The 27,072-nt window shown below is 35.6% G+C and overlaps 1 protein-coding gene across 1 annotated transcript in view; it reads left to right on the top strand.

Annotated features, from left to right (window-relative positions):
* The window catches only part of LOC129006010 (leucine-rich repeats and immunoglobulin-like domains protein 3), a 60,254-nt gene extending 34,501 nt beyond the window's left edge, over positions 1 to 25,753 (top strand). The window contains exons 9-16 of the mRNA XM_054435098.1: positions 112 to 497; positions 1,771 to 2,082; positions 7,817 to 7,929; positions 13,165 to 13,333; positions 18,884 to 19,159; positions 21,557 to 21,802; positions 22,395 to 22,522; positions 24,397 to 25,753. Of these exons, the coding sequence (XP_054291073.1) occupies positions 112 to 497; positions 1,771 to 2,082; positions 7,817 to 7,929; positions 13,165 to 13,333; positions 18,884 to 19,159; positions 21,557 to 21,802; positions 22,395 to 22,522; positions 24,397 to 24,513 (1,747 nt within the window). The 3' untranslated portion in view covers positions 24,514 to 25,753. The remainder of the gene's footprint in view (positions 1 to 111; positions 498 to 1,770; positions 2,083 to 7,816; positions 7,930 to 13,164; positions 13,334 to 18,883; positions 19,160 to 21,556; positions 21,803 to 22,394; positions 22,523 to 24,396) is intronic.
* The last annotated feature ends 1,319 nt before the right edge of the window (positions 25,754 to 27,072 follow it).

Below are 27,072 nucleotides of genomic sequence, written 5' to 3' on the forward strand. Positions count from 1 at the left end.
AGAATTTTCATAAAGGAGTCAATGGTATATTTTATCTTTTTAGAGCGTACTGGAATCATTCAGATCACATTTGCTAGCTCAAAATATATACATTTTCTTATTTTTTTATAGAAACTTGAGCAGTAATAAAATTTCCTGGACAATAGAAGACATGCTAGGGCCGTTTGTTGGTCTGAAAGTGCTGACAAAGTTGAATCTTGCGGACAACGCTATTACGTCTGTGAGTGAGCAGGCATTGGTAGGATTGGACAACCTCGAGTACCTTGACCTGTCTAACAACCATATCAAGACACTCCATGAAGCTAGTCTGAACTACTCTCCTCTACTACAAGAGTTGCGTCTAGACTCATCTGCCTTGGTGTGTGACTGCCACCTAGCCTGGCTGACCACCTACCTGCGCCAACACCACCTACATGCCACACAGATGCGGTGCGCCTACCCTAGCCACCTAGCCAACCACTCTCTTACTTCTCTACAACCTCACCAGTTCCAATGTTGTAAGTATACACTTTAATATCCAAGTTTAGTTGTTTGATTTCCTAATCCCATCTTCGTTCTCACCATTCTAATGGCTGTAGGATTAATAAATAATAACCTGACAACAGGTTATGATGATAGGCTTTTTACACTTTTGTGTTTGGTGGTAAATAAGTGTAGAATAAGAGTTATATATTCAGCAAATTTGTGATATAACCCTTTAACAGAGTTATATAGGCTATAACTCGCTGGTAAAATCCAATCGCATGTTGGGGCCTAGCCCGACTTAATGCATCAGTGATAGTTTTCTGCACTTAGTGAAACGTAGATCGCCACTTTAGGCCAATAATCTGTCTCAAAGATTTGAGGAAATGTGGTGTGTGCCAATAAAAACACACATTTTTAGCTTTAAACTTTCTCGTGTGAGAACCGAACCAACAATATAATAATCACAAGTTATTCAATTTTTAGTGTTTTACATTTGTCTTCTGCTGATAAAGCCAGCCACCGGGTGGACAAAAGCATTTAAGCAACCAACAAGTACTTTATATAGAATGTTATTACAGCATATATTATTTGTTGTTTAATTTTGTTGATATTTCGAGAGAGATAAATTTAATTTATGGACATTTAATTTTAATTGATTGCTTGGTTAATCTTTCACAGCGACGATGCGCCTCTCATATGAATAATTTAATATTTGTCATGGATGATAACTTGTGGTCGTTACATCGTTAGAAACGTAATGTTGGAATTTTATACTGTGAAACTAATGATGATTATGAAGATATTGTTCTCCAGTCTTCAATGCCAAAATATATAGTCTATCCCAAAAAGTCTGGTATTTAACAGATAGTGTTGGATATCAAGTTTGAGCTCGGGTCGGGTCTGGATAGCCAAACGGAATTTGGCCTGTTTTTTTTATATCCGTTCACCTCTACTTTTCACATCTATTGTGAATGTGAATCATCGTAATTTTATTGCTAGAAAAAACAAAAGTTAAATCTAAAACGCATCTCTCAGTAATGTAATGACATTCAAATTGTATATATAAATCTAAAGAGCTTTAAAGTATTTAGTTAATTTTTCAAAATTTAATCCCTGCCAACTATTTACTTGAAATCATATCAGATTATCAAGCTATGAGGTTTACTGGGTTGTGTTGTAGTTACTTGGTTGTTACCTTAATCAATTTATACCTAATAATGATGACAATTTATATGCAATTGAATTGTTAAGGCCTAAAATGTCACCATTACTACAACTCTTAACACCTTGTGATGGTTGTTGTAGCACCAGATGATTTCCCAAAACCTGTGATACTGGAGGAGCCCAGGTCTCAAGTGGCTCTGTCTGGAAGCTCAGTGAAGCTCGGCTGCAAGGCTGTGTCTTCCTCAGACTCAGTGATGGTGTTCAAGTGGCGTCGCAACAATCGAGACATGGCCGAACCTGTCCTACGCTCTGTCAGTGACTCTGACTCTCATACACACATCAGTCAGTTACTGCTCACCAACCTGTCATTGGACGCTAGTGCTCTCTACCAGTGTATTGTATCCAACGACTTCGGCACTGTGTACTCCCGCAAGGCTAACCTCTCTGTTTACAGTACGTACTGATACAGTTCAAAGTTGTTGAACAATATTTTTGAATGAAATCTTATAATAGCATATCTCTTACATAGTGGAGCCTTTTTGGGAATCCCCTTTGGAACCGAAAAGACTCAATGGTTTAAACAATTTTGATGAAAAATGACAAACATAAATTATGTCATGGAAACAATAATAATGTAGGCCCTAGTACAGTACTAATTTTAATAATTCACAAAAAATAATAATGTAGTACAGTACTAATTTTAATAATTCACAAACAATAATAATGTAGTACAGTACTAATTTTAATAATTCACAAACAATAATAATGTAGTACAGTACTAATTTTAATAATTCACAAACAAAACACTAGAAGTACTAGAAGTAGAAAAACTCTATACAAGGCAGCAGCATTGGTGTGTGGCAACATCGCAACAGCATGCCTATTGCCGTGGTAACAAAAGTGTAAACATAACCATTGCCTATAGGCTACATTGTAAATTAGTGCAACAGCTGTTTCAATTTGAAGTGACATCAGTGTTGCCACTTTTGTGTCGTCGCAGCCTTGTATTAGAGGAGGCCATGTTACTGTGCAAAATCAAGATCATTATGCCTCCCACTGTTCTTTTTTGGAAAAATTACATGCATCTCATAGTAATGTATACGGTCAGAAGTGTGCTTAAAATTTTTTCCCCCTTTATTCAAAACTTTTATTATTTTTTTTATTTCATTAACATTTGAAGTTTCATAAAATGTCCATGGTAACGCAATATCTTTGGTAGTTTTTTTTTTTAAGAGCATCTATAGTGGAAAACACAAAATCCTGTCACGACCATAACGGACGTTTAAATGAATATTAAAAATAGTTAATATTATTTTTATAACTATGTTTTGCTATAAACTAATTTACTTTTATGACCATTATACAATAAAAAGGTCACTGAGCTTTTGGTATATTTGGTCTTTCTAGAAAAAAATAAAAAAACTCAAAAAATAGAAAAAAAGCCAATAAAATCTTTTTAAGTTTGTATAACTCCGAAAAAACTTACCTGAGACCCGAAAAATCGTTATATTTGTATAGAGGTGTGCTTCTTTTGTGTATAAAACATTGAAGTATGACGATATTTTAATTTTTGAAATTTTTATGATAGAAATCATAAACGTGATGGTCAGGGACAAGCGGTACGGTCGTGAATTGTCTGGAATAATCTAAATCTTTCTAAACAATCCTTCAATTATACTGTTAGTTATAATAAAACTATGTGTTTCAATTGAACTAAACTGTTCAATTTACAATTATATTAAAGTTATTGTCACGACCAAACACACTATAATCCATAAGGCTGGATTGGTCGTGAAAAAACCTGCGATGGTTGTGAAACTTTGGTCGTGAAATTACGTGTTATTTGGCTCTGTTCTGGTGGTAGCCCTGCACCTCATGTTCGAGGTTACAAAGTGGACTTCTAGGTTAATCTAGCAATTGAAATATCTTATAAACAAAAATTAACACCATGTCTACTTCATCGAATTACTACGTACGGTCATGGACACACCAAAATTACAAAAAACACAATCTTTCGTTTATTAATCTTGTAATTCCTCCTTTCAACTCGAAACGACCGGCACTACAATCCTGACGTACACCCCGAACTAGTCTCTAAAATCAACTGACTCCATCGACGCCAGGCTTGCCACTGTCGTGCTCCAAGGTTGAAAATTTTTCCCAAATGGTCGTGACGCCAAATCGAGGGACAGACTTATTTTGTCATGGTAGTCAGTTTGCAATGACAATAAAATTATAATATGCTCCTTTTATGTAAGTTTAATAACCATTGATGACATAAAAATATGGCTTTATATACAGGGAGCGGCAGAAATATCTGACGGTTTTCAAGCGAGTACAGTCCGGCAGCCGAGTGGAGGGGGGTGGTGGGGAGCGGCTCATTCTCAAGGCCAAGTGATGCCATTTCAGTCGCCATTGAGCAGTGGACCAGTATACATCGCGTGTTAGCCGTTGAGGCGTTTTATTTAATTGGCGATTCTGTTGTTGGTACGCAACATAAGTTTCGGAGGCATTTTAATGTGGCTCGTGGGGAACATATCCCATCCCGAAACACCATCAAATTGTGGGTGGATACCTTTAGATCACAGGATCAACTGCAAAACGTAGGCCTACAGGCCGTCCAAGGCCAGTGAGGACGCCTGAGAACGTGGAGCGAGTGCGACAAGCTGTGCTAACGAGCCCGCATCGCCCGGCGCGTAGACATGCTGCTCTTGGCATGTCTGATCGCTATATTCGACGAATTTTGCACTCAGACCTTCACTTTCACCCATATAAAATAGCAATCGTCGGGTGAAAGTGAAGGCCTGAGTGCAAAATTCGTCGAATATAGCGATCAGACATGCCAAGAGCAGCAGCTTGTCTACGCGCCGGGCGATGTGGGCTCGTTAGCGACGTTAGCACAGCTTGTCGCACTCGCTCCACGTTCTCAGGCGTCCTCACTGGCCTTGGACGGCCTACGTTTTGCAGTTGATCCTGTGATCTAAAGGTATCCACTAACAATTTGATGGTGTTTCGGGATGGGATAGGTTCCCCACGAGCCACATTAAAATGCCTCCTAAACTTATGTTGCGTACCAACAACAGAATCGCCATTTAAAAAAAACGCCTCAACGGCAAACACACGATGTATACTGGTCCACTGCTCCATGGCGACTGAAATGGCATCACTTGGCCTTGAGAATGAGCCGCTCCCCACCACCCTCCTCCACTCGGCTGCCAGACTGTACTAGCTTGAAAACCGTCAGATATTTCTGCCGATTTCGGCATGAATAATTAGTCTAAAAACAGCTTGAAAGTTGTAAAATGTACCCTAGGGACACGTCATGGTCGTGAATTTTGAGACTTTAAAAATACGAAAAAAATACCTAGAACCTATTTAAAACCAAATAAATGTGTGTAACATGTTGCCCCCGTCCCAAAAAATATTAAAACACATAATAATAAACTACAAATCCAGTATCTACGAAGTAAAAGGCCAGGGACATGAAAACGTACGTTTTTAAATTTTCACTCATATACACTTGGGGAAGATATACTTGGTAACAGATAAAAAAGTTGGGAATTTAAAGACTGACACTTGCTGAGGGTTTTCCTGTATTTATAATTTATTATAACGATTAATTTTAAATTTTCCAGGTTATTGGAATGATTTTAAAATGTATGACATTTCAGTCCATATTCTTAATGGCCCAAAACATTCCTATTAATTAGGGGTCTGCGGGTAGTGAAATATTAGGTTCGGGCGGGTTCGGGTCGGGTACTGTAATGATCACTTCGAGTCCGGGTAATTTTCGGTTCGGGCTCAAAATGACCAAAATTCAATTTTCAAGTATTTTTCTGGTTTTTATTTATATTTTACTAAACAAATGTTTCATGCCTACTCTTAGAGATATTTTATTTACCAGTATCAATAATATAAAGACATTTCAATACAAGATAAAACACCAACTTAATATTTTGACATAGCCTACTGCAAATTAGTAGACCCTAGTTTACTTAATGGCAAAATAAAACCTCAGTGTCTTTAGTTAAGTTAGGCCACAGAAAACATCAGAAAACATACTGTAGTATGTTTTCTGTGGTTAGGCCTAGGCCTACTTAAATTTGATATTGTTGCATCTTAAGACTGTCAACCACCCTCTATTATATTTATCCGCATTATAGGCTAAGCACATAAGAGACTTTTCGCAAATAGTGTAGTTATTCCCTTACAGGTTTGGGTTTAGGTATAGAAAAACTAGGATCCTTTGGGCCTAAATTAGTGAAACTGTTTTCGGGAACAATATGTTGACAAATAAATAAAAGGTTAAAATACCTGCTTGTCGCCTTGTGGTCCAAAGTATTGTCCTAGTGGATTATGTACATTTCGGCGCGAGCGCCATCGTCGGATCCGTATAAGAACTGTTGACACTAAACTTCCCTGAAGAGGTGCGTAAAATGTTCACAACACAAAACACACATAAAAACCGGTCGACCGTTAATTAACATAGTTTTTAACTTTTGCTACGCGTGCACGGGCAGGATATGGAGGCGCGCCAGACGTGTGTCGAGACTCGAGAGAAGACGGTAGTTGGTTAAAATTGTATTTTAACCTTTTATTTATTTGTCAATCAATTGGTCCGGAAACACCACAACAAAATATGAAGGACAATATGTTGATTGTGGTGTCTTTCTAGGCCTAAGTACCGGCTTAGTTAAAAACGAAAACACCAGTGAAATGATTGAGGAATCATCTTTACCTTTTTATTTACATTAGTTTTGAAGGAAATAAATATTCTTTAATCAATAACAGACACATTTACTTAAATCTCTTTAATAACACTTTATAGCTCCAACCCATAATTAATTTGTCACAAACAGATAAAACTACACTGTAAACTGTAACTCCCAAATCTGACAGGGCTCGACCCTGAATCCGAACGCCAACGCTCAGCTCAGCTGAAGTATAAGTCTTTCAAAAGTTAGTCTTGCTTGTCAACCATGCAGCCTCACAGTTGTGATAATACTTATTGTAGTGTCTGCTCTGACAAGAGAGGTATTATTAATTTTCATAATTATTCACACACAGGTCATGCATTTCTTGCTAAGTTAAAATAGTGACTTAATACTGTAGCCTAAATCATAAACGTTTTATAATGTATTTATTCATTTTATAACATATTTGACAATTTATTCTGACTCATAAAAAATCAATAAATATAGAATATAAAATGTGTAAACATAACTTTCCAACACCAGGAATAGGCCTAATATAAAAAGATATTCTTGTCCCATACCAACATTCTTGGCAGTGACTGTCCAGTTGAGTTTTATATGCCATAATAATTAATTATGCTATAGGCCTAGTACGTGTAATGCAGATGTTCTGCCAGCAAGCAGACGACGACAATATTGATTTAGCCAAAAATAAGGATCAGAAGAACATTTATTTGACTGATTTAGTCACTAGTTGACAGTCATTGGAGTTGAAATATGGGGTTTTGAGCACACAATTTAAGTTTCGTTTAATTTATTAATAAAATATCTTCCTATAAAGCTGAAAATTGTATAATTAAACATTAAAAACATTAAAGTTTTTAATAATAGGTTACCGAATTACCCGCTTGAAATAAAATCAGGTATTTCTTCTACCCGCCCGACCCTTCGGGTTGTGCGAAATTACCCGATTTTCGAGTCCGAGTCGGGTACCCGCAGACCCCTACTATTAATATGACTAACGACACAAAATTGTTTCGACAAGTGATCTCAAGGTATAGCCGATTGCTCACGGTCGCCTAACATTTAGAAGATCAATGGTTCAACTCTAAGATAAGTCAGTAGCTTTTTGATGGATCAAAACAACCCAGCTTTCTTTGACTATAAATATTTTAATAAATGACCTGGACTAAATAAACAGCTGATCTTAGGCATTAACAAATCTGTGTACCACTTGTTCTCCATTCATTTCATATTCAGCTTCAAATATGCTGCCAAAGTGCAACACTGTCTTAGTGAAGTGATTCATACTTATTCAAATGGTTTTGCCAGCAGGTTTAAAGTTTTAGTTTTAAATTTAACCTTATCGCGCCAGGAAATTATATTTCTGGGATACCATTAGACTAGTAGGTATTGTTATTTCTTAGTTATTTAATATTAGATTAGGTAAAAAGACGTGAATTTTTCTAATCTAATCTTTTTTTAATTAACAGCCTTCCCGCAGTTATTAAAAACCCCCAGCAATGTGACTACCAAGTCAGGTAGCATGGCTCGGCTTGAGTGTTCAGCCAGTGGCCACCCTTCTCCACAAATTGGCTGGCAAAAGGTTGGTCTCTTGATATCTTATAATTCTTTATATATTCATTATCTTACCTCTTATCTTATCTTACATTATCGTATCTTTCTTTGAATTCAAATGAAATTGTAATAATCTAATTTTATAAATAAATATTTAGGTTATATTTATGTATAAACAAGCTTAATGCTAAACAATCTTAATGTAGTAAACCCCTTTCCTTTGATGATGGTTTTGTTGACAATGACAAATAACCATCAAAACACTCACAATTTATTGTTTTCTGATTCTGATATATAGGGTGTCCCTGAAGTAAGTACAAACAATTTAGAAATAGGTTTAATTAGTCAAAATAAAAAAAATCCAGAATAGGCTCAAAATATTTTTCACAAACACATTGTTAGCGAGATATCCACCATCTTGTTTTTGTGTATTTAAAATTTCTGCAGATAACCCTTTTAAGGCCATCAACTTTTGTGGTACCGGTCACTAAGGCCAGCCCTATTATTGAGTTATGCACCTAAAAGGCCAGGCTATTTTTGTTCTGCGTCACATCGTTTTGGTAAATAAGCCATAACTACCATATTTATTATCAGAAACCCATAATTTTTTGTAGTAGTAGAGTCTTTTAAAAACACTAATGGTGTTAGTAATTTTTAACTTTAAAAAATGTATATATTCACGTATGTAATATACAAAAACCTTTTGTTTTTTTTATTTTTGACAACAAATAAAAAATATAGAAGTTGGTTTTCAACACAAAAGACATGCATTTTCTTTTAGTAAATATTGTTTATAGCTAACATGCCAATTTTCAAGTAATTACCTTTAGTTGAAGTCCAGTTATAGTAAATTATTTGAAATTTCCAACTGTGGTTTTTTTTTAATGAGAGAAAAGCAAGTCTATCTTTACTAGGCCTATCTTGTAGAATATTTTGTTCTTTCTCACACCTAACAGAATCTACAAAATACTTGAGAATATCCATACACTAATGTAGTAAAACACTTAAAATTATTTACAATAGGTTATTTACATCAATTCGATACTGTAACACACGGTAGGTTAGCACTTCTGGTCGCCAAAACATAATCAATACCTTGCTTACATTTTTTACAACAGTATCGTGATCTCTTTCTAGGACCCCCATTAGCAGTACTTAATATACTGCAAACTGAGCAGTTTTTCTCTAACCTTCCAGGAAGGTGCTCAATTCCAAATATATTTTGTCCTGGCCCATCTCCACCACCTGCAGCAGGTCAATCACGGACCAATCTTTCTTCAGCCAACTCGTTGATTATTTCTGCTGTATAATCAAACCTGGTCAAAAACTTACCTTCATTGTTTGCTTTATAAAGCAAGTAGCTATTAACCCTTCGTCGGTGACACCAAGGAGTTTTCCTCCAGGCGCATTTGTTTTTATAGAGAAATGTGTATTATCGCCAGCCAGTAACTTTAGGAGTAACAGTACCTTGCGTGCATCTTTCTAGGAACGGATTGAACATTATTTTGATCTCACACCTCCCCCGCAAAACCCCTATTAATCAGTTGAAGCCCTAACAGTCGCGTAGCTCGGAGACCGGCTCCGTAAGTCACCGATGGTGTTGTTAGCGAATTTCCCATCACCGATGGTGTTAGCGAATTTCCCATATAGGGAATAAGCTATTATCGTAGGTCTCATTAAGACCTAGACCTGGAACCGATTTACTTTTTCGTTTTGAGGTCCCCAGAGGCCAAAAACACCCTCCATTCACATTCATATATATATATATCTGTCCGTTTGTGCGATAACTCAAACAAAAATGATCCGATTTTGATGAAATTCGGTACAAACGTTTAAACCTACGTTTATTCAAATGAGTTCGCGAACCAGCATGATTGAACTATTGGAACGGGGGTTTATGGGGGGTTTTATGGGGTAAAAATTAGTTTTCCCATTTTTTACTCTAAAAACATAAAATTTCACAATTTCTTTTCAGACCATTTTGTAGGGATTAAAAAAATAAATAATTTTGTATATTGAAGCGTTGTTGTATGCCTAAAGGTTAGGGAGATGATTAAAGAAACTAAAAAAAAAATTCACATGTTATTCTTATAGAGAATAAATAAACTGTTGTAGTTTGCTTGTTTATGGATATATTTTGAATATTTTGATCAAATTTGGCAATTTTTATTATTTCTTACTAAGCTATCAACATTTCAACAAAAAACACTTCAATGCCTTCCCTATAGCAGCAAACCTAGATAATCATTACAACATGGTGTCTACTCTCCGGGAAATTCGGGAAAACCGGGAAAACACCGGGAATTTTATCTTACCTTGAAATGTCCTGGAAAACTCCAGGAATCCACCGGAACCTCCGGGAATCCACAAACGGTGTTGCCGAAACGGCAAGATATCCTCACGGGTATTGCCGCGCTCGCGGGAGACGATTATCGGTGTTGCCGAAACTGCAGGATATGTTCACGGGTATTGCCGCGATCGCGGGAGACGATTATCGGTGTTGCCGAAACCGCAGGATATGCTCACTGGTATTGCCGCGCTCGCGGGAGACGATTGTCGGTGTTGCCGAAACCGCAGGATATGTTCACGGGTTTTGCCGCGATCGCGGGAGACGATTGTCGGTGTTGCCGAAACCGCAGGATATGTTCACGGGTTTTGCCGCGATTGCGGGAGACGATTATCGGTGTTGCCGAAACCGCAGGATATGCTCACGGGTATTCCCGCGATCGCGGGAGACGATTATCGGTGTTGCCGAAACCGCAGGATATGTTCACGGGTTTTGCCACGATCGCGGGAGACGATTATCGGTGTTGCCGAAACCGCAGGATATACTCACGGGTATTGCCGCGATCGCGGGAGACGATTGTCGGTGTTGCCGAAACCGCAGGATATGTTCACGGGTTTTGCCGCGATCGCGGGAGACGATTATCGGTGTCGCCAAAACCGCAGGATATGCTCCCGGGTATTGCCGCGATCGCGGAAGACGATTATTGGTGTTGCCGAAACCGCAGGAGATGCTCACGGGTATTGCCGTGATCGCGGGAGACGATTATCGGTGTTGCCGAAACCGCAGGATATGCTCACGGGTATTCCTGCGATCGTGGGAGACGATTATCGGTGTCGCTGAAATAATAAAATATGCGAACCTGTTTTGCCGCGATCGGTTGCCTGTGTTGACGAGACTGCAAGATATGCTCACCGGTATTCCCACGATCGCAGGAGATGATAGCTGGTGTCGCCTTACCTTATTAGTTATACTGTTTTATTATGTTGTATAAAATATTTTTCTTTGGAAAAGTTTTGTTTTAAATTAAAATAATCATTAATAGTAATAATAAATTATTATTAGCGGATTGCAATTAGTTGAACGGGTTCCGATAGTAGCTCTTAAAATTCAGGAATTTGTCTTGAATTCTCCTGGAAAACTCCTTGAATTTTTCAAACCAGGTTTAGTAGACACCATGTACAATTAATTTTATTTAAATAGGAAAAAAATCTGACAATTTTCAGGGAATATTTTAGTTCAAATCCAGTCAGGTAAATGGAAATTCGCTTAGTCTGCAGGTTTGCTGTGGTGAGGGTAATTTTGTTTGCTATATATTTTTTTAATATATAAAATAAGATTTCATGTACAATTTTATTTATTATACATGGGTTTTATACGTTTGCCAGACAAATTTGTACGTCTCACAATATTTTGAGAAGTTTGGCAAAAGAACTTCTCAAGATTGGCAAACTTCTCAAAATATTGTTAGGCGTACAAATTTGTCTGAGTGACAAATAATTCAAACAGGGCTTGTGTAAAAAACAAGGAAAAGTATGATAATGGTTTGGCATCATTTGGGGGACAATGTTTGGGACCTGGAATTTGAAAAAATTCATGAACTGGGTCATCGTCTTCTGTATACAATTCCCAACCCTCATTTGTATCAGCCTTCCAATAGGGGTTTGTACATTGTAAACATTATGATCAGACAGGCCTAGGCCTATATCATCTAAGTCTCCACTGTTTTGGGAAGAATTTGAACTTTTAGGAGGTCTACCCCTAGGCCTACCAGTTGAAGTTGATGGAACATCCTCCTCTGAAGAACTACTCTCTGGTGGACACTGTTGGTTTAAAGTCTGGGTCTTCGTCAGTATCATCTACAGGTTCACTTTCATCATCACTAGGCCTATTACATTCATTTTCTAATTCATCTTCAGAATCATTGTCATACATAGCATCTAAATCAATCACTATCACGTAATCCCCCCATCATCATCAACAAACTGAACACCACTACCTAATATGTTGTTCACCAAAGTATTTTCACTTTTAGGGGACTGTTCACTCTTTTTTTTCTTTTATTACTCTTTTACTCATATTGACATTTTAAAGACACTTAATGAAACATAAAAAAAAGACCATTGAGTATGTTTCCTCTAAATTCAATACTATATAAAGACTCCATGACAAATTACATGTTTTGGACGTTTTGGTGGCCTGTAAAGAAAAATATTAGATAAATATAGACAGGTGCCTATTACGGCCGCTGGCCGCGGATGTGAATTTTGCCGCGGGTTCCTATTACGACCGTTGACCTCAAAAGGGTTAAAACTATAAAAAATCAAAGAAATTTTGTATATGATCTCAGTAGCAACAAACTGTTTGCAAAAAAATATACAAAATATTTGTTTTATAAAAAAGGCGGTAATTTTAAGTTTTATAACCTGTATTACTAAATATTGACCGATTTTATGATAAAATGTCAAGTACACATGTGTAGCATTTGGAATTTCCTGACAAACAACATCAAGTTCAGAGATTGAATATTGAATAGCTAAAAAATCACAATTTTTAGTTCTACTGGCCAGGAAAATAATGCCAAACTGTCAGATATGCCTAAAATCTTAATAAAAGTTGTCTTTGCCTCTTTTTACGTAAGATCCTAGCCATTTTTAGTCATTTAAGTTATTAAACATAAATGACCACCTATGACCTATGATAATTTTTTTGCAAATAGTTTATTGTTACTTAAAGTAGTATTCAACATTTCATAAAGATATCTGTGATAGTTTAAGAGGTATATCTTGCTATCAAGGCTTTAAAAAAAAATATTCTTGATTTTTGTATTATTTTTACCTATTTAAACTACTCCTACTTTATTACTTATGGGTTACCATTTATTTAATGATAATAATTAATATTAAACATAATCAATTAAGATCGTAATTTCAACAACTCTATTGTTGTTTAGCATTTATTATATTTTTAATGTTTCAGGACGGAGGTACAGATTTTCCTGCTGCTCAGGAACGAAGAGTTCACGTCATGCCAACAGATGATGTATTCTTCATAGTAAATGTAAAGCCAGTAGATTCAGGGGTGTACAGTTGTACAGCACAGAACATTGCTGGCACTGTGGTGGCAAATGCTACCCTCACTGTTGTTGGTAAGTGGATCACCAGGACTTAAAGAAACCCGTGATCAGGAGACGACCAAGGGGGGAATTAATGAAATTCAGGCAAAAACAACGGTTATGCACTAAGAGGTTATAATATGAGATGAAAATATATTTTTTGCCACACTCCACCATTCTTCAATCTAATCAACTCCAAAAACTAAGATTTTGTTATTGTTAACCTTTATAAATCGGCTTCCAAAATGGTTTTTACCTTGTTCTGCTGATAAATTCAAGCTACCTTATTTAGGTGTATTACTCTAATAATAGAATAAAAAAAAATAAGTGACATAGATGTAAATATTTGTATATTTCAATTTTTCTAAATGTTGAAAGAAGTATTTATTCCTTCCAACAACAGTTAACTTTTTTGCATTACCCCTCACATTTAACCCATACAAATTAGCCTGTCACTTGGGATTTTATGTTTTTATTTTTTAAATTATTATTTAATTTGTTTATTTAGATGAGTTGTGTTTAGGAAGTTCCCCGATATCCCCAATCTCCAAGAAAAGTCACGATATTTCAACAGGGTCCTAGATGTCCTTCAAAATCCACAAAGTTTTATAGTGTGTTTCCTTATTATTTGTAATTTTTATCATTTGTATAACGTATTGTTTATGTTTTAATTTCCACCAAAGAGGTAATTTATTTTCTGAACCACAAGAAATCTTTACTCTGATCTAGGCCTATGTAAAGTTTTCATGTTGAGAGTTTGATAGTGAAATTGGAGGTAGCTGGAACTTGCTGTATACTAATTTAATTTTACAGCAAGACCTCGATTATCTAGGGTAATGGGGGGACCACGGATAATTAAATACCATGTTAATCCAACATGACATAAATATTTGTTACAAACTTCATGATGTCAAATCAAATCAAATCGTCTTTATTTCATATTGTACATAAATCAGTACATGGAATGGCGTCAAATACTAAATCTAAAACTTAACATAAAGAAATCAAGTCTAATAGAAACAAAACACTAATTTAACATGTATAATTCTAAAGAGTATAGAGGTAGTGACAACAAGTGGTACTTCAAATGTTGTTTAAATTTGAAAAAATTATTTTCTTTCTTAATGTGATCAGGAAGTTTATTATAGAATTTACCTCCAGCATAGGTAGTTTTCTTTTCATATAGACTTAGTCTATGGGCAGGTGCTGCAATAGTACCCCTATTTCTTGTATTGTAGGTTTGGCATTCACCTAATAGAGGTAAGTCTGCAAAATTTTGTCTACAATATAAAATTACTTCATATACAGTCATAATTCCAATTTTTTTTAATTCCTCTTTGACGGTCTCTCTCCATTTAATATCCAATATGATTCTCAATGCTCGTTTTTGTAAAATTAAAAGCCTATCCAAATTTCTTTTACTTGTAGCTCCGTAGATGCAGATACCAAAATTTATATTTGAATGAATATAAGCAAAATATATCATTTTTAGTGTTTTAAGATCACAAAGATTAGATAATTTATACAAAGCATACAAACCAGATGTGACTTGTTTAGCTATCTGTTCAATATGTAAATCCCAACTTAAATTGTTACTCATTATCAAACCTAAAAATGTTGTGTTAGTTATTGGAGATATTTTATTTTTATTTATAGTAATTGAGATGGGATTTAATTTATTATTTTTGTTGTTGGTGGCGCTGATTGGCATTAAATTTGTTTTTGAAATATTGAGCAATAGTTGATGATCACTAAAGAAGTTATTTATATCACTTAGATTATTGCTAATAGATTGTTCTATTTCTATGGCAGATTTGCCACTTATTTTCAAATTGGCCTCATCTGCATAGATGCAAATTTTGTTTCCCTTATTACCAGAAATGACTTGAGGTAATCCATTTATATATATTAAAAATAAAAGTGGTCCCAAAATTGAGCCTTGGGGCACCCCATGGTGAATTAGTTTCATCTCTGATTTTTGTATAACTAAATTATTTTGATTATTGTAAACTAGCTCAACATATTGTTTTCTGTTTGTTAAATAGCTTTTTAGCCAGGATAACATAGGTTCTTTAATTTTTAGTTTTGCCAATTTATTAATAAGTAAAGAATGTGAGACACTGTCAAAAGCCTTAGTTACATCCAAGAAAACTCCTACAACCTTTTCTCCCTCATCAATTGAATTTATTACAGATTCTATGAACTCAACCTCATGTGTTAACTCATTAGCCTTGGTTCAGTATTAAAAACTGTAACTTTAAATCACAGCTTCAAACAAATTCCAAACACTGTACAGCAATAAATCTTGTAAATAACAGATTAATAGAAATTCCAGTACCTACTGCTAGTCATAGGCTACTGCTAACTGCTACATGCTGTTTCAGGACAAAAGAATGTCGGTAAAAACATTAAATAAATCGTAAAAAGGATAAAATTACAGTAATTAAATATATTAACAACAGTCAAAATTAGATGAAGATTGCAATGACACAAAAATACAGCTTATTCGTTCTCTTTGTTCTTCTATTCTTTCATGGGTTTCTCTCATTCATGTTCCAAAAACAATAACGTGGGAGTCTACTGCATATAAATAATGGGCAGAAATGGTTATATTTAGCCAACAAATTAGACTAAGAAAACACAATTTATAAAATTTCCTTGTTATTTTTCTTGGACAACGAGGTTATGTAACAAAATTTTAAAGGTATACAAAACATAAACGTGGTTTTGTGCTTCCTTTTTTTATTGACCACGGTAGAGTCATTCGAACCACTGTCTATAGCTGACAGTATGTCTTATCCTAATATATAAATGTTTCATTATGTTATACTTTAATGTGACATGAGCGTCATCAAATTTGATATCGTAGTTGTAATGTAAACACAGCGTAATTTTTAAGAGGTGTGCTAGCCTGAGCTTTTTTATTTAATGAATTTAATGTTATGATGTATTTAGACAAGCAGTGATACATTTAGCAATCAAAAATTTGGTGTAATATGCATCCAACACACTGTTATAGCAATAATATTGGATAATTTCCTGTGATTATACATTTTGTACGGTTGTTTTATGGTGGTCATCACCACGATTGCGGTAAAAATTGAACATCTCCCATGGTCCCGGATATATCATAAGAATAAGAATAAGAATATGTTTATTGTCTTTCAGGCTACATAAGCATTAACAAAGTCAAGTTTACAGCAGAAATGCCAAGTCTCTATACTAATAATTAGGCCTAAGGGTAATATCACATATCATAGAAATATACAATTCATAGGAACTATACAAGAATCAAAAATTATACATAACAGATTTCAAACATTAAAATTCTATCTGTTTTAATAAGAAAAATTCACTAAGTGAATAGAAAGGATTTTTAGATAACCACTCATAAAATTTGTTCTTAAAAACTTTAACAGCATATTTCTTACTAAGATTAATTACTTTATTATATACCTTAAGGGATAGTACTACATGACTAGACAGTGATTTGCTGAGCCTATTGTACTCAATTACTGCTTTATCCCTATTACGAGTGTTGTAACTGTGCATATCCCCAGTGAGTGTAACAAGATCCTGATTTTTTTAGTATATAAGATACAAGTTCAAAAATGTAAAGGTTGATAATGGTTTGTATTTCCAACTGAATAAATAAAGGCCTGCAATGAGCACTTACATCTGACTTGGTCATAACTCTAATTGCCTTCTTCTGAAGGATAAGAATGTCATCAATTTTAGCACAGTTACCAAACAAAATCAGACCATATCTAAGAATAGATTGAAAATAGGCAAAGTAAGCTGTTTTTAGATAATGACTTGGAACGCACATTGTCAATCGTTTTAAAAGATAGATAACTCGTGAAAGTCTACAAGATATGTGCTCAATATGTGGTTGCCAGTTTAACTTGTCATCAATATAAATTCCTAAAAACTTTGCATTTGAGGCCAAATCATCAGTAATTACACCATCTACAGTTCTTAATGTAAATGACATTTTTTGAGTTTTTTGATTGTTAAGTAAAAATCCATTTGCTTTAAACCAAGTTGCAGCGTCTTTCAAAGTTGTCTGGGCAAGTAAATTGAGATGAACAAAGTCATCAGAAATGTCTACAAAAGTGGTATCATCAGCATATAACAAAGACTTTGTACGAACAGAGCTAGGAAGATCATTAATACTAATTAAGAACAGCAGGGGTCCTAAAACAGATCCCTGTGGGACTCCATATTGAACCAAGATTTCCTTGGAATGTTCACCATTAACTGAGACTGTTTGAAGTCTATTTTTAAGATAAGATTCAAAAAAAGTTAATGAATTACCAGAAAACCCGTAGTAGTTAAGTTTTAATAAAAGATCATCATGGTCAACACAATCAAAAGCCTTGCTCAGATCACACATAGTGACCTGAGCATAGGCTTTGTTCTCAAAAGTCATGAGCACTTCTCTTACGAGCCGATCCACAGCATCGATAGTAGATTTTCCTTTCCGAAAACCAAATTGAGAAAAATTGAGAAAGTTATTGTCTTCTAAAAAATAACTAACTTGATCATAAACCAACATTTCAAAGAGTTTACCAACAATTGGAATCAGCGACACAGGTCGATAGCTTTCAGGTTTGTCTTTTGCGCCTTTCTTATAAATTGGACATATTTTTGAGATTTTTAATTTACTAGGAAAAATACCTTCCTGCAGACATTGGTTAAAGCTAAAAGATAACGGTTGAGCAATACTGTGAATTATATTTTTAACCAGATCATTAGATAAATTATAAATATCTTTACTTTTTGTGTTTTTCATTCTCTTTGCAGCATCAATAACATCACTGGGTGAGATTAACTTCCATTCAAAAACCTTATGATTAATATTTACCTTATGCACTAAGTCTCTTACACTAATACAGGGGTTATCTATTTGTTTCTTAATATCTTTAACTGAATTAATAAAATATTCATTAAATACATGGGGATGTATATTGACTTCCTGATTCTTACTTAACAAATTACTATTAGGCCTATTAATGTTAATTATTTGCCACGCAGCCTTACACTTGTTTTTACTCCTTTCAATTTTATTTACGTTAAAGTTAAGCTTAGCCTCATGAATAGCATCTTTATATTGTGCTTTCAAAATTTTCAACTGAACATTAGCCTCTGGTGTTTTCAGTTTGCCTAAAAATAATAATCTCTCTTTCATTTTTGCAGTCTCTTATAAAAAATATATTAAGGCCTATGCATTTAATGCATTTAAAAAAAAATGTTTCGTCAGTCGTGATCATGAAAAAAGTGTAAATTTCTCAACCAATCAATATTTGTTACCAAGTTCTTTGGTCACAATCCTAAAAGCTCTGCAGAGCTCGATTTCCTGACTTATTTTTTGACCAATTGTCTGTTTCTCTAATTTTACATGAATTTATTGGTCTAGCCATTACTTGATGTTCTCTACAGCGCTTTTGTGTTTTTTTTTTTTTTTTTTTTTTTTTTTGTTTTACAGTGTGTTCCCACACCTAATGCATAAGGTCCCACTGTATTCTAATATTATGCTTTCATATTTACGCTATGGATAACTAACCATTGGTATGGTTGCAGAACCACCTTGGTTTGTGAAGAAGATGGAAGACAAGGAGGTGAGGGCCGGGGAGGCTGTGGTGCTGGAGTGTATGGCCGGAGGATCTCCCAAGCCGTGTTTACGCTGGACCAAGGACGGACGACCTTTACATCTCACAGACAGACACTTCTTCACTGCAGAGGACCAGCTGTTGATCATCATGGACACTCAACTGACAGACGAGGGTGTCTACTCCTGTGAGTTGACCAACACTCTGGGCTCAGAGCGGGGTCAGGTCACGCTCACTGTGCTGCCAGGTAACTATCAAACAATAGTAGACCATGTAAATAGTGGAAATACCAATTTGACGCGGCTCTCACGGAAAGATCTACAATTTAGTAGGTACCGTATTCAATAGGTGTCTCAGCTTAAGTTGAGGCAGATCACCTGACCAAGAGAGGGTGGAACAGAACAATGGCTAGGCCGACCCTCCCATCCTTTTGCTTAGATCCCATTAACCACGCATCACTGTATTCTCCACATAAAAGTAAAAATGTAACTAATAATTGAAAATATAATAATTTTTTTATATCCTATAATATATTTAAAGTTTCCATAAAAACAAATACGAGGGTCATCCAGAAAGTAAAGAACGTTTTGTTCTAATGCCACTAGGTGCGTGCCGATCGCGTACATTTTGGTGCGTGCGCACTCGGCAACTCGGTCGGCGTCTAGCCGTGTCAGCGGGAGCATTCTCGCGCTGCCTGTTTTTTCACAATTTCAACTTAAGATGAGCGCTGCGATTAGAAATCCCGCCAGTTAAGAAGTGCGGTCAGTGATTTGGTTTTTGTTGGAAAAAAACTTAAAACCAATAGACATTTTTCGCCAAGTGTGTGAAGTTTAAGGAAACAACGTAATGAATGAAAGTTGTGAGAAAATAGTGCATTCAGTTTAAAAATGGCCGAGCTGACACTCATGAGTCATGACGAAGCGAAGGGCGGACACCCGATCATTGTGACTGATGGAATTGGTCACTAAAATTGATGATAAGGTTCACGAAAAGCGCTGATTCCTGATAACAGAGCATTTGCTTCTAGTTGTGTGGCAATTTCAAACAACAAAGTCCGTGAAACTTGAGGAGAAGTTTCTGTTTTAAGTTTTTTTCCAACAAAAATCGTATCATTGACCGCACTTCTTAACTGGCGGGATTTTTAATCGCAGTGCTCAGCTTAAGTTGAAATTGTGAAAAAACTGGCAGCACGAGAATGCTCCCGTTGTCACGGCTGAACGCCGACTGAATTGCCGAGTGCGTACGCAGCAAAATGTGTGCGATCGGCGCACAGGTAGCTGCGTCATAACAAAACGTTCTTTACTTTCTGAATAGCCTTAGTATTTCCATGTCTGTCCCATGCAAATCGGCCGACTTTAAGTATTAAAACAATCTTTTCCTCTCGTAGCTAAGTAAAATACTTAATTTTTAATTACTAATTGATATTAGTAGTAAATTGTGTAGATATCATAAAAAGGTATGAGATGAGATGTTCAATTTAATGTGTTGCAGTTGAACTTTCACTGTGTTAGAAAAAATAAAATTATGTTTAAAATAATCTGAAACAAATTAATTATATTTACGTAATTATTATATTCAGTATATAAAAGAAAGTTTGACTGTAACACATTAAATTGCTTATCTCATGCCATTTTTTATTATTATATAATGCAATATTAATACTAAATTAAGTTTCTACTAGGTCTCAAGAAAAAAAAAAGCAGTTTGTTTTAATACTTAAAGTTGGCCGATGTTCATGGTACGAACTTGAAACATTTTGTTTTGTGATAACCTAGAATACATTATTTTCAGATATAACGAATCGAGTATATTTAAACTTTTCAGTGGAGTATTCAGTGAGGCCATGGTTAATAGGATTTACTCCAAGGGTCAGGAGGGTCAACCTAGCCAGTGTCCTGGTCTACCCTCTGGTCAGGTAGTCTGCCTCAAATTTTGAGACAGCCTTTACTATGGAATATGCTGGAAACTCTAAGAACCAAATCAACCCTTCAGGAAAAAAACTTAGGACATTAAACTGGGCTTTGGATAATTAACACACTACTATATTTAATATAGTAGAGCAATTATCCAAAGCCTTGTCAAGTGTTATGATGTTGTAAAGATGTTATCAGTTAATATATAATTTGAATTTTGAATTTGAAGTGAAATGTTGGTTAACCGAAAGGCTGATTGCCTTGAAGGCGGTATTGCCACTATCGCGAGAGAAGATTACTGCTGTCACCGAGACCACAAGATATGCCTGATATCTTGCATTTAGTGGTTAAAAAAGCTTTATGTAATTAAAAAAAAAATTCTTTTAAATGTATTTACTACTATATAAGGAGTGTTATGAAGCCCAAAGGTTGGTAGTAATAGCCCTGAGCTCTGTTAGTAGTACTTAATAATCAGGAATTTTTCTTCAATTCTACTGGAAAACTCCTTACAATTTTAAGCAAGATTTCGTAGACCCTCTGTAATTGTGTCCAAGCAAGTGGAGGACACCATTTTGTTTCTCTATGTCCCCGATTGGTCATGATGATGACCGAATTGCCTGGAAAAAATTGATCGCTATAGTAACATTCTTTATAAATGAACTGTCTAATAATAGTTTGAAGTAAAACTGTAAATGTTCAAAGATTACAATTGCTCTGTCTATCTGTTGCAGTGTACGACAGCAGTGCAAGTGAGGAAGATATGACAGGAGTGATCATCATCACAGTAGTGTGCTGTGCTGTGGGAACTTCCATAGTGTGGGTCATCATCATCTACCAGACCCGTAAGAGGCTCAACTCCCCCCCTCCTCTACCTCCAGTCCATCTGGACAACAAGTCTGAACATTCCAGTAGCAGCAAGGACAGTGGTACTGGAGACTCCACCAAGCGGAGTCATGAAGACCTTCTCTTGGAGTCAGGTATAAACATACAATGTAAACGGTGTTTGCAAATTTACCAGCAGATCAACACAATTCAGAAGAAATTTGACATTTTGAAAAATGTATTTTAAATGTGCCTCCTCATAGTAGTTTTATCAACCCAATGATGACCTTTTGAAGTCCATAGAGACACATATGTATATATATACATCACGTTTACACAAGAGGTTTATATATGTGTCTCTATGGACTTATTTAAAGGTAAGCCTGCTTTCCTGTCCATTTCCTTTAATTCCTGGCAATGTCAGTAATTTTTTTAAAATTTTTTAAAAAGATAAAACACTTTTAGATCTTGTCGATTTGTATTAATGTGTACAAGAAGCTTGTAGTTAACCCTCTGCACTCACGCTCCCTGGCCATGTTGTTGACCTCAGTAGTGTGGAATCCTTTAAACATCAGCTGTCCCCACTCATGTGGCCTTAACCACTAGCCAACTTTGTCTGAGTATCAGCTCGGCAGCCATCGGCTTCTTCCTCCAAGCTTTATTTTAGTTTCAAAATTTTTAAGTCAAATATCAACAAAGTAAAATTTTATAGTATCTACTGTATTTAGAAGTTTGTGTTTGTTACAGTGAGCTGTGTGCACCAAGAGGGAGAACAACCGACTGCTCCCGAGGTTACACTGCCTCTGTTAACAAGCTTCCACCCTCATCCCTACACAGACACCACACCTCCCCCCACTGCAACAGCTGTTTATAAGGTATTATATCAATATCTTACGTAACAATAGGTGATGGAATTGAAATATACGAGGGCTGTTCGGAAAGTAACCTCTGTTCTTCAATAAATAATACATAGAAGTAAAAACAACATGTTTATTATATACATCTTAAAACTACGTATTTCCTCTACTTTTCAATATAGTTTCCCTTGGACATTTAAACACTTATCATATCTATAGACAAACTTTGAAATTACCTCTTTAAAAAATCACCTGCCAGTGCCTCGAGCCATCCTGGAACTGCATTTTTCAGCTCTTCATCATTGTCAAATCGCTGTGAGCCAAGCCATTTTTTCATGTGATTGAATAGGTGGTTGTCACTTGGAGCAAAATCTGGGCCATATGGAGGATGTGAAAAACATCCCATTTAAACTGATCCAAACAGTCCTTGGTAAAGTTGTAATGGTACCCTTCACAAGAAGGAGAAAACTGGAAGGGATCGGCCCGCTAATACTGCAGGGTACCGAAATCGAGCTGCAAAATCAGGTAAAGTATCTAGGTGTAATTTTGGACAGATCACTTCACTGGGGAGTGGGGACCACATCTTCAAAGAGTCATTGACTGTGGTAAGTGGTCCCTAATAGCATGCAGGCGACTGGTTGGCGGAACATAGGGGTTACAGCCTAGACTCCTGCACTGGTTGTATACGTATCTGTTTCCCACTTGCCTTGACATATGATTCGCTTGTGTGGTGGCCCAAGATGGAATCTACTGCAGCAGTTAAAGCTTTAGCAGGAGCTCAGAGACTTGCTGGTCTTATAATAACTGAGGCAGTAAGCAGCTGTCCTGGAGCAGCCATTGATTGTCGGCTTGATATTACTACCCATCGTCATCATCATCTTTATTAAGGTGGTAGCAAGAAAAACAGTACTACACCTTAGATGTGAAAAATTATGGAAAACCAAAGGGGACAACAAAGGGCACTCATAAATTGTTCAGGTGGTACATAGCAACGAGTTGGACCTGCCTTCAGACCATAATGTCCTTGGTTTTTTGGAAAGTAGGAGGACATGCGTTGTCATGCAGAGGGACGACGCCAAATGGCAGTAGATCGCAGCGTTTGTTTTGGATCGCCCGTCTTAGGTTCATCAGAGTTTCAACATACAAATCCGCATTGATTGTTGCACCACGTTCCATAAATTCAACGTGGTTGATTTTCTCAACCATTTTATCACTGACCACAGATTGCCTGCCACTTCTTTCTTCATCATGCACGTTCGTTCGTCCATTTTTAATCGAGCAAACCCATTCCCGTACAACTCCATACTCATTATTTTAGGTCCATACACAGCACAAATTTCTCTATGAGTAGTTGCTGCTGAATACTGTTTAGCTATTAAAACCGAGATGTTCGATTGCAGTACTCATTTTGACTAGCAACGGCAAAAAAACTAGCACTCAGACGACCTTTACACTACCACGGCTGGCACAAGAATGGTGGCGCGAACCCCTACACTTCCCACGCAAGAAGCTAACGGAGGTTATTTTCCGAACTACCCTCGTATCATATTGAAATAAAATAATAGTCGTGTGGAGCAAGCTAGCCTAATGGTACAATATACACAGTAATCAAATTAATCGGGGACCAAAACTAATAGCTTCAGAACAGGCCAGTCTCTGAGGCTTTGGAGATTTTGGCTTTATAATTTATCTGTTGTCTCATTGCCTGATTCGTTTTTACTTGTTTACTTCGCAAAACCATGTCAACAACGGCCTTATTTCAAATCCTGTGCTCATTCATAGTCAAGCTATGAGTTACAAAGTCTTATTCTTAAGGCTTTTTGTTGGTTAATCTAATTAAATCGTCTAAATGTTTTTGTTGAGAGATGTTGGACAAAATTATTTTTGTGCAGGTGCCATGTTGCTGTGACGGAGGTAGTTCTCCACATCCCAGGACAGACCACGACCGACAGCCAGGCTACTTGTGTGTTCCAGTCTACCTTCCCCCACACTCACCCTCCTCATCATAGCCCTGAGTCTACCCTACAGGATTTAATTGTCCCAAACAAGCTCAAATCAGAATTTGCTAGACAGCATTGTTGATAACAAATTTAAGGAGTTACAGTAAAAAAACCATGTACTAAAATCTGCATACATTTTTTAAGTTTAACTTATTCTTTATGAAAAAAACCATGCAGCGGTATTTCATTAAAATTTGTACTACAGAATGTTGAGTGGTAGGTAATATTTATAAGTAGTGATGTGTCGATACCAAAATTTATTGATTCTCGATACTGATACCTGAAAAATTGATTCTTAATTCTCGATACCGACGCCAATTTTTTTTAATTGTTTTATCAAATTTTCTGAATGGATCTCATGAACACTTCCCGCGACCGTGTAGACATAATTATCATCTACCGTTGTCGGAAATGACAAAGTCCGCTATAGTGGCAAAATCATGAACATCTTCCGTGGCAGTTAAGACACCATCGTCAACTTCCGTGATCGCGGCAGAATCATGAACATCTCCTGTGATCACGGAAACGTCGTTGTCGGTAATTTTCCACTCACACAGGCGTGACAGAAATTGGAATAGAATTTTTACGATCGATTCTCGTTACCGATACCAACGGCCAATTTGGTATCGAGAATCTGTATTGAGAATCAACACATCAATATTTAAAAGGTATTTTTTTGCACTTCCTCGTTTTCACAAGACTGTTTCAGTAATACTAGTTTATGTTTTAAGTAAGAGTGTGTGAGAATTATTGTTTAAATAAGTTTTGTCCAAACGTGTTCACAAAATGTTTAATAAATTACCCCTTGATTAGGCATGTTAAAGCCTAATTTAAATAATATTTATGAGGAGTGTGATAAATAACTACTATTCACTATTTGCATACAGTCTTTTTGAATATACAATTTAAAGATCACCCATTTTGGCTTTGGATGTCCGTTACCTTGGTACGTATATCAAAATAAATCACTGAAAATACTGATCAATATTGGAATAATCACCCACCCCTACATTAAAGTAGGCCTATTACTTGGACTTTATAATTTATAAACTTATTTTTACCATTTGTTGGTTTTGAATACTTATAGTATTACATGTAAAAAGTCATTACAACATTGAAGCTGCAATGTTAATCTACCACGGTAAATATATGTAAATAACTGTACATACATAGTACCAAATTATTTCGGTAGCCCATTACAAATTAAAATTTGTACGAGGGTTGTTTTTTTTTCAACCTCCGATAGGCTATGAACAAAAGACAAGTTCATATAAAACATTAAATTTATTACCAAAAGTTTGGTCCATTTATGGTTACTTTTTGACATAATCACCAAAGAGGTTGAGACATTTGCTATATCTGTGCACCAGCTTTTTAATAACCTCTTCAAGAAAAGTGGCCGCCAGTACATTCCAAAAAACAAAAAAAATTCAAAAAACAAAAAAATGTCAAAAAATAAAAAAATCTATAAAAAATAAAAAAAGGACTTTAAAATGTCTAGAAATCCAGTTAACAAATCAATAATGGTGAATCTGTGGTTTATTTAACCATTCTGCCAACTTGTTGAACCAGCTCATTACTGTCGTTTCAGATGACTTGGTTCAACAGTTTGACAGGATGGTTAAATAAACCACAGATTCACAATTATTGCTTTTTTTACTGAATTTCTAGAAATTTTAAAGTCCTTTTTTTATTTTTTCTTGATTTTTTTATTTTTTTTACATTTTTTGTTTTTTTGAATTTTTTTGTTTTTTGAATGTACTGGCGGCCACTTTTCTTGAAGAGGTTATTAAAAAGCTGGTGCACAGATATAGCAAATGTCCCAATCTCTTTGGTGATTATGTCAAAAAGTAACCATAAATGGACCAAACTTTTGGTAATAAATTTAATGTTTTATATGAACTTGTCTTTTGTTCATAGCCTATCGGAGGTTGAAAAAAAAACAACCCTCGTATCTTATGCATTTGGATTCATTACTCAATCTGATGTATTGTTTAATGTTATTTATAGGTTGTAAGAATAATAATTGTCTGTGATTATGGTTTGTATAACAATGATTATCGTTGTACAAAGTTTACTTTACCTGTGAGTAGGCCTGCGAATATCTTGGTATTGATCTCAAAGAAATTGACTAATTTTACTCTGTGGATTTGTTTTAGGTATAATTTTATAAAATGTATCCAAAGTGTCGCAATATCACAAATATCTGAAAAATGTAAAAATGTCATCACATAAACAATAACTGATTAAACTGAATGAATACAAGCCATTTAACATATTTATATTTAACAATAAATTAAACAAGCCAATTTTTTACTATTTTAGTTTTATTATTTCTACAAATGTCTTTCAGTAATGGACTGGCTCCTCTAAACCGGTGTTTGTACTAATTAACTATAGCCAAATCTTTATTGAAATATTCCCAAAGAACATTCGTGCCTCAATTACAATATTTTTTTTCATTGTAGCTTGTAGTAGGCTTCTTTTCTAAGACTTTTATGTATAATTTACTAGTTGTGTGAAATTGTTCCAAATTGCTTCAAACATTTTTATTCCTAAATCTTCTTA

This window comes from Macrosteles quadrilineatus, unplaced genomic scaffold (genome assembly GCF_028750875.1).
Source record: "Macrosteles quadrilineatus isolate MER2022 unplaced genomic scaffold, UCM_ALF_1.0 Scaffold_54__1_contigs__length_841927, whole genome shotgun sequence".
NCBI classification, from domain to species: Eukaryota; Metazoa; Arthropoda; class Insecta; order Hemiptera; family Cicadellidae; genus Macrosteles; species Macrosteles quadrilineatus.